The 14,441-nt window shown below is 36.7% G+C and overlaps 1 protein-coding gene and 1 pseudogene across 1 annotated transcript; one reads left to right on the plus strand and one right to left on the minus strand.

The window, feature by feature from the left end:
• Window positions 1–552: 552 nt before the first annotated feature.
• LOC120174662 lies at window positions 553–4,068 on the plus strand (annotated as a pseudogene).
• A 1,700-nt stretch (window positions 4,069–5,768) lies between these two features.
• On the minus strand, window positions 5,769–13,921 carry LOC120174508 (kinesin-like protein KIN-UC). Its single transcript, XM_039181325.1, has 21 exons — window positions 13,565–13,921; window positions 13,028–13,125; window positions 12,508–12,630; window positions 12,066–12,248; window positions 11,471–11,692; window positions 11,238–11,382; window positions 10,638–10,787; window positions 10,410–10,498; window positions 10,004–10,216; window positions 9,654–9,788; window positions 9,028–9,207; window positions 8,701–8,880; window positions 7,910–8,029; window positions 7,603–7,731; window positions 7,394–7,529; window positions 7,205–7,297; window positions 6,913–7,038; window positions 6,675–6,800; window positions 6,371–6,514; window positions 6,160–6,288; window positions 5,769–6,010 (listed from the first exon to the last, which is right to left on the minus strand). Exons 1-21 carry the CDS (start codon window positions 13,794–13,796, stop codon window positions 5,856–5,858), a joined length of 3,108 nt encoding a protein of 1,035 aa, XP_039037256.1. The 5' UTR covers window positions 13,797–13,921; the 3' UTR covers window positions 5,769–5,855.
• Between the last annotated feature and the right edge of the window lie 520 nt (window positions 13,922–14,441).

A 14,441-nucleotide genomic window follows, 5' to 3' on the forward strand; every position in this document is an offset into this window, starting at 1 on the left:
GTGGATTTCGTTTTGTCAGATAAAAAAATGTTTTTTTTGGTTCAGAGCTATAAAAATGGAGGCAGTGTAAACTGTACACTGTAATGGAGCCTACCAACCCATAAATCGTCAGATCCGTCCTTTTGGGTCCCCATTTTTAACCCTTTGTTTCAGTCCTTCACTGCTTCTGCTCCTTCCTCTGCTGCTTCAACTTCTTCTTTTATTGAAAACCCATAAATTATTGAGAGCAATAGACAAAAGAAATTACACTGAAAGATTAAATCCTTTCTATAAACTCTGTGTTTTCAAATGACAAGAGATTGAGAGCAGAAAAAGGTCGGTTTTTTATGGACAAATAAAGCAAACAAAGTGTGTTTCTTCAACCAAAGTTTAAACCTTTGGGGTTATAATGAATATCTTTACTCTGTTTAGCATGTTTTTGAAAATGGGTCTCTATCAGATCTAACTTTTAATGCTGAAACTGTTAGTGTTTGTCTATTTCATTCTTAGACAGTTATCAACTTTGCCACACATTTGGGTGATTTATTTTTATTGATGAAGGCCCTTTTATGTTTGCAGTCTTTTGAAGTTGAATTTGTGTTTTTTGATTTCTTTGGCACCATAGTTTGAAGCCAAGTAAGTTCCTCAGATCTGAATTTTCCATGGAAATGTTATTTTATTCTATTAAATTCAGAAGTGGGTCTTCATATCATAACTTTCTTTGTATATTTAATAGCTTCTTTAGATCTGTAAAGGTGTAGAGATTATGCTACAGTCAGTTCTTTCAAAAATTTTTAGACCTTGGGTCCTATTTGTTCTTTGTTTTCATGAGTTTAGATATATGATTGTTGTAATTTTCTTTTTTGAGACTTTAGGTTGTAATACGTATATTTTGCTTCTTTTTCTATCTCTGAAAGTTGAATTTTATTTTTTAGTTCTTAAATAAAACATCATTGATATGGATAAATGGTTCAGTTTTTGGATAAATTTTAATTGCAGGTCTTCCTATGGTAATACTGTTAATGATTTAATTTCATTCCTTTAATCTCAGAGTGGCTTCCCATTCCTTGATTACATTCATGGGATTTACCTAATGGAGATGGGAAGTGGTGTAAATATGGACCTCCAAGAAGATAGCGGCGGGTTGCAGTCGCTACCGGTGACGACCTCTAGAAATATGTCATCGTCATCGTCGGTATTCTTTTCTGCGAATCAATCACCGTTCTTCTCTCCTAGATCATCAACTTGTCAATTTTCGGAATCAACAAGGTCTGATGCTCAATGTGATAGCATTAATCAAACTGCTGATCCTCCAAGTTCCAGTTCCGGGATTCGAGGACTTGAATGCCTTGAAAATGCTCGGTTCAATTTGTCGGATGTATCATTGAAACCTACTGCTTGTATTTCGAGTGATTTCCAGAAATTTGACCACGTTGTCTCCAATGACAACCTACCTAGTTATGGTCATGTCTGTGACAACGGTTATTATGACCTTATAGCGAAGCACAGAAAGCATATGAGAAGCCATGATATGTCATTTTCCCCGGTTCCAATATCACTGTCTTCTAACAGACATAAAAGCTATGACATTTACCTAGGTTTGCATGGTCGGAAACCTTCCTTACTGAGATTTGCAAATTGGCTCCGTGCTGAGTTGGAAGCGCAAGGGATGAGTTGTTTTATATCTGATAGAGCTCGATTTCGGAGTTCCCGTAAGCATGTACTTATTGAGAAGGCAATGGATGTTTCTTCCTTGGGGGTTGTAATTTTAACAAGGAAGTCTTTCAAGAATCCGTATACTATTGAAGAGCTTAGATTTTTTTCTAGCAAGAAGATTTTAGTCCCAATCTATTTTGACCTGAGTTCTGGTGATTGTCTCGTCCGGGATATAGTTGAAAAGAGGGGAGAACTGTGGGAAAAACACGGGGGTGAATTATGGTTTTTGTATGGGGGGTTGGAGAAGGAGTGGAAAGAAGCTGTTAATGGCCTCTTTCGAGTCGATGAATGGAAACTGGAAGCTGCAGATGGTAATTGGAGAGACTGCATATTACGAGCTGTTACACTTTTGGCAATGCGGTTAGGAAGACGAAGTGTTGTAGAGCAAGTGATGAAGTGGAGAGAAAAGGTAGATAAAGAGGAATTCCCGTTTCCTCGAAAATGAGAAGTTTATTGGCCGGAAGAAAGAATTATCAGAGCTAGAGTTTATACTTTTTGGTGACATTAGCGGAGAATCAGAAAGAGATTATTTTGAGCTCAAAGCTCGATCAAAGAGAAAGAATCTGACAGTTGGCTGGAGCAAAGGCAGTTCAGTGGAGGTAAGACTCGGGGAACGACAGTGGGAGAGTGGCAGTAGGAAGGGTAAAGAACCAGTCATCTGGAAAGAGTCGGAAAAGGAGATTGAGATGCAAAGCACTGATAGGAAACACTATCAAAAACCTAAAGGTGGTGGATGGAATTCACGTAGAAAGAAGTCAACGAAAATTGTTTATGGAAAGGGCATTGCCTGTGTAACTGGTGAATCAGGAATAGGGAAGACAGAACTTCTTCTGGAATTTGCCTACAGATATCATCAAAGATATAAGATGGTTCTATGGATAGGAGGGGAAAGCCGGTATATCAGGCAGAATTATCTAAACCTCCGTTCTCTTTTGGAGGTTGACATTAGGGTCAAAAATTGCATGGACAAAAGCAAGATGAAAAGCTTCGAAGAGCAGGAAGAGGTTGCCATTTCTAGAGTCCGGAAAGAGCTAATGAGAAACATACCTTTTCTGGTGGTGATTGATAATTTAGAGAGTGAAAAGGACTGGTGGGATCACAAGCTCATAATGGATCTTCTTCCCCGTTTTGGAGGAGAGACCCACATTCTGATATCTACTCGTCTCCCTCATGTGATGAATTTAGAACCTTTAAAACTCTCATACTTTGTCTGCAGCAGAGGCAATGTCTTTAATGCAGGTAAGTGCGAAAGACTACCCAATTGCTGAGATTGATGCGCTAAGGGTCATCGAGGAGAAAGTTGGAAGGCTAACTTTGGGCCTTGCAATTGTAGGTGCCATCCTATCTGAGATACCGATAAATCCAATCAAACTACTGGATACTATCAATAGGATGCCCTTGAGAGACATTTCATGGAGTGGTAGGGAAGCTCACTCGTTGAGGAAAAACACTTTCCTTCTGCAACTCTTTGAGGTATGTTTTTGGATATTTGATAATGCTGACAGACCAAGGAGCTTAGCAACAAGAATGGTCCTAGTGAGTGGTTGGTTTGCACCTGCTTCCATTCCAGTTTCCCTTTTAGCCCTAGCTGCTCGGAAGGTACCCGAGAAACGTAAAAGAACCTGCTTTTGGAGGAAATTGTTGCATTCCTTGTCATGTGGTTTTTCTTCATCATACTCCAAGAGATCAGAAGCAGAAGCATCTTCTATGTTGTTGAGATTTAATATTGCACGAAGCAGTACCAAGGAAGGTTATATCACTTTCAATGAGCTCATCAAGGTTTATGCTCGAGAGAGAGGAGCTACCAGTTTTGCACATGCCATGGTTCAAGCTGTTGTTAGTCGTGGGTCACTATCCCTCCACTTGGAACATATGTGGGCAGCATGTTTCTTGCTATTTGGATTTGCTAACGATCCCATAGTTGTTGAGCTCAAGGTGTCGGAATTGTTATACCTTGTTAAAGAAGTGATTTTGCCACTTGCAATTCGGACTTTCATTACATTCTCTAGGTGCAGTGCTGCTCTTGAGCTCCTCCAGCTATGCACCAATGCGTTGGAGGTGGCAGACCAGGCATTTGTTACCCCAGTCAAGAAGTGGTTGGACAAATCACTTTGTTGGAGGCCCATCCAAACTAATGCTCAATTAAATCCATCTCTTTGGCAGGAGCTGGCATTGTCGAGAGCCACTGTGCTTGAAACTAGGGCCAAGTTAATGCTAAGAGGGGGGCAATTTGACATAGGAGATGACCTAATTAGGAAAGCTATTTTTATTAGAACTTCAATCTGTGGTGAGGATCATCCTGATACCGTATCTGCTCGTGAAACTCTAAGCAAACTCACCCGGCTTCTTGCAAATGTTCAAACTCAGACTTAACCATAGATTCTATATTTCTTGTTAGAAAATTTACATTAGTTTATACATAATTTACAAATAAAAGTCCTGTAAACAATTCCTGGAATTTTTATACCATTTTAACTTTGAATGAGATGCCCTACAGTTCTGAATTTATATTCAGTGTTGCATGTAATGTATTTTTCTTGTTTCAAAATAGCATTCAACATGGATAGCCTGTCGATCAATACAAGGACTTCTCACTTAAAAGGTAAGTCCCTTTCTTGATGAATTTGTTGTCATGTTTCTAACGATGTTTCGCATTTGATAATCCTATGCTTTATTCTCTTCTCTCAGGGCTCAAAGTTCTAGTTAATTGCATCGTCTAAGTTGAGAAAGTTAGCCTGTCAAATTCCAGGATGCATTTTGTGTCTAGCATGGTGCATAACATTGTAAGGTACACAGGCTATGAACACCACTGGCATATTCGTTGTTTGTATTCTCTTCTCAAAAGGTCAACAAGTATTCGGTTGGCTTATTTAGTGGTCATCATAAGTTTTCTGACGGAAGATATTACCTGTTGGTTTACATATTTCATGCAGGTTTATACAATGTGTTTTCGAATATACCGAATGCTACTTTGGCAACTGATCCACTCTGAAATAAGGGTCTCATCAATCATGTAATCTTCATTCCAATTATGCTATTTATGATTTGTTATTGACATTGCTTTTTCCTTTTTGTATTTACTAGGTCACAAAGTCTATTGTTGTTGACTAGATGCTTTAGACCTATGTTGCTTAAACTCAAGTGTCAACGTCGAATACGAGTATGTATATACAAAGCTATGTTCAATTTTTTTCTTTTTTGTAGTTTTTCCACAAATTGATCTTTGGGGGCCATATTCTCATACCCGCATCAAAATATTTGTTGGATGTGTGTTAGAGCAACAAGGAAACATACCTGTATCCAAATACATGTTAAAGGTCTATTTCATACGAATCCCGTGTTGAATTTTCACTGAATTACACTGTTTTTATAGTTGAATAGAAGCTAAGCCTGTGCTCAACATTTCCTCTTCTTAGCTCTATATGTTTAAGAGTTATTTGACACCTCAAAAATGTGATTCAAATACTTTGATTTGTTTAGGTGAAGTTTTTGAAAGGTTTCGGAGCCATTGAGGGCAGCCAGAGCCAAGCCTATTAACCCTAGAACCTGCTACTGCCTGGCATGGTATTTTCCCTTGTAGGTTGGGGCAAGAAGCCCTCTTTACAGAAGAAATACTGTGCCGTATAATCGAAGTCCCAATTGTTGACAAAGGGAACCAAGGCAAGCTCAAGTCATCCCGATAACAAAAATGTCATTAAACTATCGCATACGTAAGTTCCTTATTCTCTTTTCGCAGTTTAGTTCTATTTTAACCGATGTATTACCCCTAAGAATCTCCATAATGATGCTAAATCTCAACCTTTTCCCTGCAAGTGAGCTTCAACTTGCGAGCCACAATGTTAAATAATAGTTGATTCTATTGATCGAGGTGGAAAGCTCTGAAAGTTCTTTCGCACAACAACCCTTTGCTGATAAATGTTTTAAGACTTGCTAGGAGTTTATTTATTTCAGTTTTAAGGTTTAAGATCAACAGATATGATTGGTTCTTCATGTTCAAGGAGTTTGTTTAGCTTTTTTCGAATTTTAAAATCGAACTGACGATTAACTTGTGTTATATGATATTATAAATGAATTCAAGGGGAAAGCAACTACATCAATTGAAGGTCTTGTTACTTACAGATACATAAACAAATTGTATGGCCACACAATGTATGTGCATCTTAGTGCCATCCTGAACGCATCTCGCCCTGAAACACAGTGTTTGATTTCAGCATCTTCTTTGCCAAATCACGGATATCCTCTCGACTTGATTCCATTGATATCCGTTGAAGCTCTCGTAATCCTCCACTCGATAGAAAGTCCTTGGCATTGTCCTCTGCAAGAGTCAACAGATTAAATTTTAACACCTATAGTTTATAATTCTTGCCATTTCACTAAGCATGTGAAGCCAATCTATCTTCTTGCAAATTCACCGAGTCAAAATGTTTCCCTGGATAGAATTCTCAACCCTAGAACTTTGCTTACCATTTTGAGCCAAATGACAAAGGGCCAGCTCGACGTGACGTCGGATTGAAGCCGATGCGATGTTACAGTTGGCAATTAACCATTCAAGTGCACACTCTTCCATTAGAAATGAACGGCCTTTGTGATGTCCTGCAGAAACTGATGTTCATTAGAATCATGAATAAAGACGATAATTTACGCACGCTATCAAACTTCATAGTCATGGCTGAACCTTGAACTATTGCTCGGGATTCACATTTAGCATAGTTAGCCAGTCCTCTAGCAACCTGTGCAACCACATCACTATTCCCTGATCTAACCATTCCCAGCAATGCCTTGATTCCTCCATCTTCTTTTAGCATTGCGTGTAATTTTTCTGTTGAGCAATGAACACATCCGAAATGAACATAAACCGAAATGACGATTTAACTACGTTTTGATAAGATTTATCGATCTAAGCAAAGGATTCTGTAGTAGAAGTGAACTACAATTTGAATAAAATGGTTCCTTTGAATAAAAATGGAAAAAAGGCATACCATTTCCACATAAATTAGCAAGTGCCCCGGCTACGATTCTAAGAGTTTGTGGATCATCTTTTTCAGAAGCTGTCTTTGCTAGTAACTGAGCACCTCCTTTGCTCACTATTAGGCCTTGATTCATCTCTAAGAATCATTTGGAAAATGGAAAAAAGATCGATTCGAATTCATCATAGATGACCATCAGCCAGATTCAGAGTGAAAAATATGAAAAAGGAAGATTGAAAGTTACAATTACCATTCATTGCCAAATTAGCGATGGCTCCGGAAGCCACTCTAAGTATGGTAGCATTTTGAGATGATCTCAACATTGTAAGCAGAGCATCTAAACCGCCTTCCTCCACAATCGTCTCCTGGTTAGCATCTGCAGAATACAAGACCACAACCAATACCAATCATTCAACCTGAGAGATGATTTTAACTTTCAAAGCACATAAGGAACAAAGCATGCGGAGATTATCAAAACAAGGCGAAAAAGAACGAATGCAACAATTTATTCATATCCAATCAGTAGGGATATAGTTCTCCACCTTCAGCAGCAAGATTGGCTATCACTTTCACAGCATGGATTTGCACATCTGTGTCTTCAGAGGTTAACAATTGTATTATCTTTTGAAGCCCGACTGAATTTAAGAACCGATATACATGTAAATCAAGATTGCTCGTCGATTAGGAGAAATATTTTGATGATATATGATTTTATTACAGCGGAATCTTGCCTTCTTCACATATTTTTGCAATTGTAGCCCTCTGAGAAGATTGTGTGGCCCTTAATGTGCCCGACCTATTTAAGCTTGCTGAGGTCCCAAGCACTGAAGTTCCTCGGGCATTTTCCTTCATGTATGACTTCTTATCCTGATAAACTTGATAGTATAAGCTATAAAGAAATAACAATGAATGTGATATCAAAAGTGTACAAACAACTTACCTCGAAATCTTTATCACATTCGGGTGTACTTTTTTTAAGATTTATGAGCTCATACTCAACAGTCTTCCTCCGTTTCTCTTCTGCTGACAGTTTTTCTTGCATGTCGTTGAACTTTTCACAAATAGCTTCCTACAAAAAGCAATTTATTTGGGAGAAAATAGCATTAAGGGTTGAACTTCAGGTTGCCACTCACAGTGAGAGTGCCTATTAATTCGGAACTGGTAGATGCAAGTAGTCCATAACACTTGAACTAGAAGTTATGCATGCAGGCATATGCATACTGCAAATGCAAGCACACCAACCATACCTTCTCTTGAATCTGATCTTTAAGTTCTGCTTTCAGGGATTGTAGTTCATTTACAGTAGATTCATGAAGCCGATACATTTCTTCTAACTTCAATCTCAGTTCACTGGATTCTTCCAGCCCCTGGAATCAGGAAAAATAAGAGAATAGGGCATAAAGATTTCAGACACAGAACCACTTCTAAGAAAGCAGGTAAGTTATCTGCAAGCTCAATAATGGAAGGAAAGGGCTTCAGGAATATGTAACTGCTCAAAAAGTGAATACAGCTTTTGTAATACAAATATGGAACAAAGACAACGAGATAAATTCGTGCAATTAGCTATGGCATTGAGTATCAGGTTCTCTCATAGGGCTAAAATCAAATCGACATGCGAATCTATGTTGTCTAATAACTGATACCTATCTAATTGCAAGGGTATGGAATTTGGATCCCACATTCGAAGGTATGGGATTTCGTTGTGTGGTTTATCGGGGAATAAACCTTATGCAACCATTTGCATTTACAAGGCCACTACACTGCCTAGCAGTTAGGAAAAACTCTTAGAAGTATCTTCCAGAAGATATTGTAGGAAAAACTTATTCCATGGAAAATGAATATCCTCTCTACCGTATTCAGTAGACATATTCCCAATTTTTTCCATGTCTGGAAAACGTTATCTATGTAGGCAAAGACTTAAATAATTGTCAAAAGAACACATGATAAAAAAGAATTAAGTAAAATAGAAGCAGGGCCAGGAAGGGTTAATGCGATCAGATAATATCTTTCACATTTCATTAGTGGCAGAAAGCTTAACCTGCATCGAGTTTTGATAATCTGTTAGCAGCATGTTTGCTAAATCCAATTGTTCTTGTGCACCTTCAAACCTGGTGTGCTCGTCTTCTAATTGCTTAGTTAACTCCATTAGTTTCTTTTCATACATTTGAGTAGTGTCAGCTAGAGCCTTCTGATATTTAGAATTCTCCATCTCATGTTGCTACAAGCAATAAGAATATATAACAGGGTTTACATATAATATTGCAAAATACAACTCAAGGAATCAGTGAAAACAAAACAATAATAATCAACACAAAGAAGTGAGGACCACTGACCGTTTCCGATAATCAACGGACAGACCACTAACCTGTATTAATTTTTTATGGTCATCTGAAAGCTTTTTCATCGCATCTAACTGTTCTCGAACACTTCCGGACTTGGCTCGCTCGACTTGTAGCTGCTCGATCAACTCGGCTATCTTTTTCTCATACATCTGAGTGGTATCAGCCAGGACTTTCTGGTATGTAGAATTTTCAAGCTGATGTTGCTACTAACAATCAAAAGAGAAACATAAATACTCTCGATTTCAGGATAATTGAAATATATACAAAGAACACCGTAACATATTTAGCTCAACTGTCCATTTGCATCCTTGGAATTAATGTAGAGTGAACTTTCACACACAATATATATACACGGACATATATATTTATGTATCATGTATGGGACAGTATAATCATGATTCATTCTTAAATCAAAGCTGTTTGTACCCAATTATTGATCATGATTCTTGGTACAATGTCGAAGAAGGGCTACTCTAAAAGGCCATAAAATTCTGAGAATGATTTATAAGCCTAGGAGATTCACAGGAATGCTACCGGCAAAAAAAACTTGGTTTATTTAACCAAACACTGTAGAGCCTCACTTGAATCATATAACCTTAAAAATACATAGGAAAACAGCCATAAAAAATATTTATCAAAGACAATTTACCTTGTTCTGTTTTAAATTCATTTCCAAATCTGCTATTTTATCTTGCAACAAAGAGTTCTGGTCTTTCTGGCAGTTTAATTCAGCTAAAATCTCTTTAAGGTCCAACTCCAAGCGAGTATTTTCCTTCTCTAAAAACTGTAAAAAAATATTAAAAAGTAGATTGTTCTTAACAAAAAAAAAAAAGGAAGAAAAGAAGAGAGAATCATACAGGCATTTGGATGCATATCAGATTCAAACACAAGACGATAATATTGTGAATTTAAAAGATAAAATGTTAAAAAAGCCAGAGAATCAAATTTAAGATCGAGTGTTACTATCAATTAGAAAAGTAAAGCAGGAACACGAACTACCTCAGACCTAGTGACTAGATTCTTTCTCGTCTCATTAAAAGAATTATGACAATCCTGCAGTTGTTTTTGCAAATCATATTTCTCCTTCTCCCTCAATTTCTGTTCCCTATCGATTTCTGCAGTAAGATGGTCTACTTGAGTCTCAAGCTTCCGGCATAAACTTTCATAATCGAACTCTTCTTTAAGCTTTACCATGTTTACAATTTTCATAGCCTGCAAAAACAAGATATTAGGCTGCCTAATGAAAAAGATAATGTAATGCATTTTTTCATCTACGTTAATGGTTTGTTTATAAAAGGAACAAAGAGGGGGAAAGAATGGTTTGTTTATAGTTAATCAATGAGTTTGCATGTATTGAAGTGAAGAATTTTCCACCTTTAAACCGTAATATTCTTCATATACTCACCCGCTGTCCAAACATTATTGTGCTAGTGGTCTCTGCATGATGTCGTGAAGATGGCCCTATTGTTATTATAAGTGAAGTCCTTGCAGAGCCTATTCATTTACAAATGAATCTCATAAGAATATTAGAAGATAAAATGAACAAGCATATATCTATATATATATAAATGATGGCAGTCCGGTAAGAAAAAGTTGAAACATTATGTCAGTGTGTGAAGCGTTATAAACTAACCTCCGAAAGAATCACGAAGCAACCTTGTAAGTTTAGAATCTCTTGTAGGTATATGTGGACTGTTCTCAGCTAATGCGTTTATGCATTTTCCCAGCGATGTAAGAGAGAGATTAATGAACTTAGCCTCTTCAAGCAATATTCCTTCACTGCCTACAACATGGATAAACAGTTATGCAAGTTTTTTGAAGGATGATTTGATAATATTATGCTCCAAATTTTAGTTATTTAACATTCAAAGAAACAAGATATGTTGGAAGAGTCCATTTTCCACAAACGGCTATTGGAATTTTTAAACTAAGCAGGATTAAAAAACTATCAAGTGTTACTTTTTCTTTTCTCTGTTACATTATATTTTTAATATCGTTTTCAAGAACATGTATTGTCCTGCTAACCCGGATGGTGGAGACTGGAGATTTAAATGCCAATGATGGTGAATTAGATAATTTTCCATATGGGAAACCGCTAATATAAAACTTTTACTCCTCAAAGAACATGTGCATAACCAGATTATAAAACTGTAAAAATAAAACAAAAAAGTTAATGTGTGTTTGAAGTATACATGTAGTCCCCTAATGTAAATACCAACCATCAAGAACATACCAGATTTGTCTAATCTTTCAGAACCTGCAAGATCGACGATTAGCAACTTGCTTTTCCTAACCAGAGGAATATTGCTTTTTGTTTTCATATCTTGAGAACTAATATCATCTTCCACTATTTCGGGGACAGACCTCCGGATATAAACCTACAAGAAAAATGAGTTCAGGATCCTTTTTAAACCTTTTTTTTTCCTAACAATGTTTTCACAGTACCGACTTCTAATGCATGCTTACCATAAGAATTGCATGGCTACGTGAAGATTCGGTATTTAGATTTGTATTAGCTACATGACGATTAGCCTCACCAATTTGCAGTAGCTGTAGAAAATGATCTAGATCTCGCACCTTAACTGTAACAGCACCAGACAATGACACTTCACCAGTCTTGGGGTCCTCATTAATAGGGATATTTGTCTTTTCTGGTGCAAGCAGATCTTGAATAGATTCCATATACAACTAGATTAAGAGTTAAAACACAAAATAAAAAAGATAGATCATCATCCGGAATTCGCGTTTTCAGTTTATGAACGGATTTTTAAAATAATTGCAGACAGAAATTGACTAAAAATTCTAAGATATATCACAAGTATTTGTTTATTTCCTTTATGCAAAATTTCCATACAGCTAAAATTTAACTCAAAAGCCAAAACAACAAAACCAACCATGCCTATAAAGGAGATAAAACATACAATGTAATTCAAACCAAAATATTACATTAGCTAGGTCGAGGAAGAAAACACGCCTTGACAGTAAAGTTAGTCAACAATCATGAGACAAGTACCTATAAATGATCAAAATCCAAGACAAATAATGCAAATGTGAACCTTACCTGCAAATAGGAGACTTCCACAGTATCAGCAAGAGATATGTTGGACAGTATGTCCTCAACAGCTCTAACCATAATACCACGTTCAGATGCATCATCTTTACCAAGTCTTCCAAGTGTAAAAGTCTTGCCGGTGCCTGTTTGACCATAGGCCATAACTGTCCCATTATAACCACTCAATACACTCTGCAAAAACATATAAACACAACCAAAAATACTAAACATCAAAACATACTTGAAACTAAACAATCTAAGGAGGAGTAGCTTCGTAATGATCAATTTCAAGATGAAAATGCACACATTGTTAGGGGTGTTAAGCAACAAGCATGAAGGGGGCATTGACGAACGAACATGCAATAGGTACTAATCAACAGAATTGATATCATCTGAGAAATTCCACAAGCCGAAGAGAAAAAAAACTCCACTTTAGACGTTTCACACTCACCTCGACCACAGGTTTTGCTACAACTTCATAAACACGCTTCTGAGAAGCAGTTTCTGTGAAGACTTCATCGAATTTGTAAGATTCCGAATTCCAGTTGTTTTTGCGCAACTTCAACCGCTTTAGCTACATTGCACAAAAAATACAAATAAATTAACCATGAATCTATGATTCCAGAGGCTGCCCTACAAGGAAAGCCAATAATAATGCAAAAGCAAGAGAAGTGCTGCAGGATCAACTTAGTTATGATAAAACCATGAATCATACTAGGAACCAGAAAGTAACATGCTTCGACAATTTACAACACATGAAAAAAGCCTTGTGAATTCCATGAATCTATGATTCCAGAGGCTGCCCTACAAGGAAAGCCAATAATAATGCAAAAGCAAGAGAAGTGCTGCAGGATCAACTTAGTTATGATAAAACCATGAATCATACTAGGAACCAGAAAGTAAACATGCTTCGACAATTTACAACAACATGAAAAAAGCCTTGTGAATTTGTTGATAGACGGAAAAATTACCTCAGGTTGCAATTCAACACAGTCAGCAAAATCAGCTTCTGAAAGATCTTCGGCATTTCTTGGTCGAAGTCTTACAGCAACTCTCACCCTTCCAGGATCTATGAATCAAGTTCAAAAATCAAGGACATTTCAGAAAGGTACTTTAATCAGATTACAATCAGTAGCATGTTCAGCCCCTTCAATAAACAGGTACTTGCTCTATTAAGCCTGGCTTCATTTACATTATTTGTTCTTCCAAACAAACAAAAAAGAGTTTCAAATATCTTCCCCTACTTTGTGATTTTGACAATGAAACTACGGTTATAAGAGACGAAAACCGAGATCCAACAAGCATAAGAAAAACAAACAAAATAACCAGTCATTTATTATTATTATCATTCCAAAAAAGGCAATATGAAACTCAAGAATAAAGTAAGCAAAACACAAACTTCCTCCACAAATTCAGTCCTTCGAACAGAAGCAAGTAAAAAAACTGAAATTCCATGCACAAAATGAAGTGAAATAGAAGGAAGAAAGAGGGGGGAGGGGGCAAATAACCATTTTCATCATCAAAGTCCCTAGAGTGAGAACGAGAATGTGGAGTAACTGAACGTCTAGGAGGAGGAGAAGGAAGAGGTTTAGCGTTGTCTTTTGAACGAACAGAGTTTTGCCCATTAATTAAACTTCTCGTTAACGAATTCCCACCATGGAGAAGACCCTGTTGTTGCTGAGAAATTCTTTGCCTTTCAGCCCTTTGAGCTGGTCTCAAACCAGAGCTTGCCGTAGCCATTGTCAGAGTTCAGTTCAAAAGAAGAAAAATCTGAAACTGGGTATGGCTAAAAAACTTGGTTTTGAAAGAAAGTGAGCAAATGAGCATTAGAAAGAACAAAACCCAAAGAAAAAAGAAGAAAAAAGTGGGGGGCCGGCAGCAAAAAGGAAACTCAGCTGAATTATAATGGCTTTCTGGAATTCTTCTTTCTTTCGAAAGAGGGCGTGTCTTTGTCACCATTGTTGGCATTTTTTTATTTTCGAAAAGCTTCTGGTTCCAAGCTGTCCCCTTTAGCCCCAAAAAAAAAACTTTTATTCCCCTTTTTACTGTTCAGTGTGAACATTATACTTATTGTAAAATTTTAAGCGCCTAAAAATAGATATTTAACGTTTTCAATATTACAGTGTTAAATATTTATTTTGTAACCGTCATTAAAATATAAGAGTTAGGGTAATTTATATTTTCTTTTAAATGATATTCATCACGTCCCATAATTTATCTCATATTAATCATTGATATAGTTTTAAGAGATATATTTGATTAAGAGAAATAATAAAATTATCCCAAAAAAATGATTAATAAATTTGATAGATTTATTTTGATGGATATAAAAAGTGTGACATATAATAGTAATAAAAATATAAATATTATTTATTTGTTGACTTT

Source organism: Hibiscus syriacus, unplaced genomic scaffold (genome assembly GCF_006381635.1).
Source record: "Hibiscus syriacus cultivar Baekdansim isolate YM2019G1 unplaced genomic scaffold, ASM638163v2 tig00112114_pilon, whole genome shotgun sequence".
Taxonomy (NCBI): Eukaryota; Viridiplantae; Streptophyta; class Magnoliopsida; order Malvales; family Malvaceae; genus Hibiscus; species Hibiscus syriacus.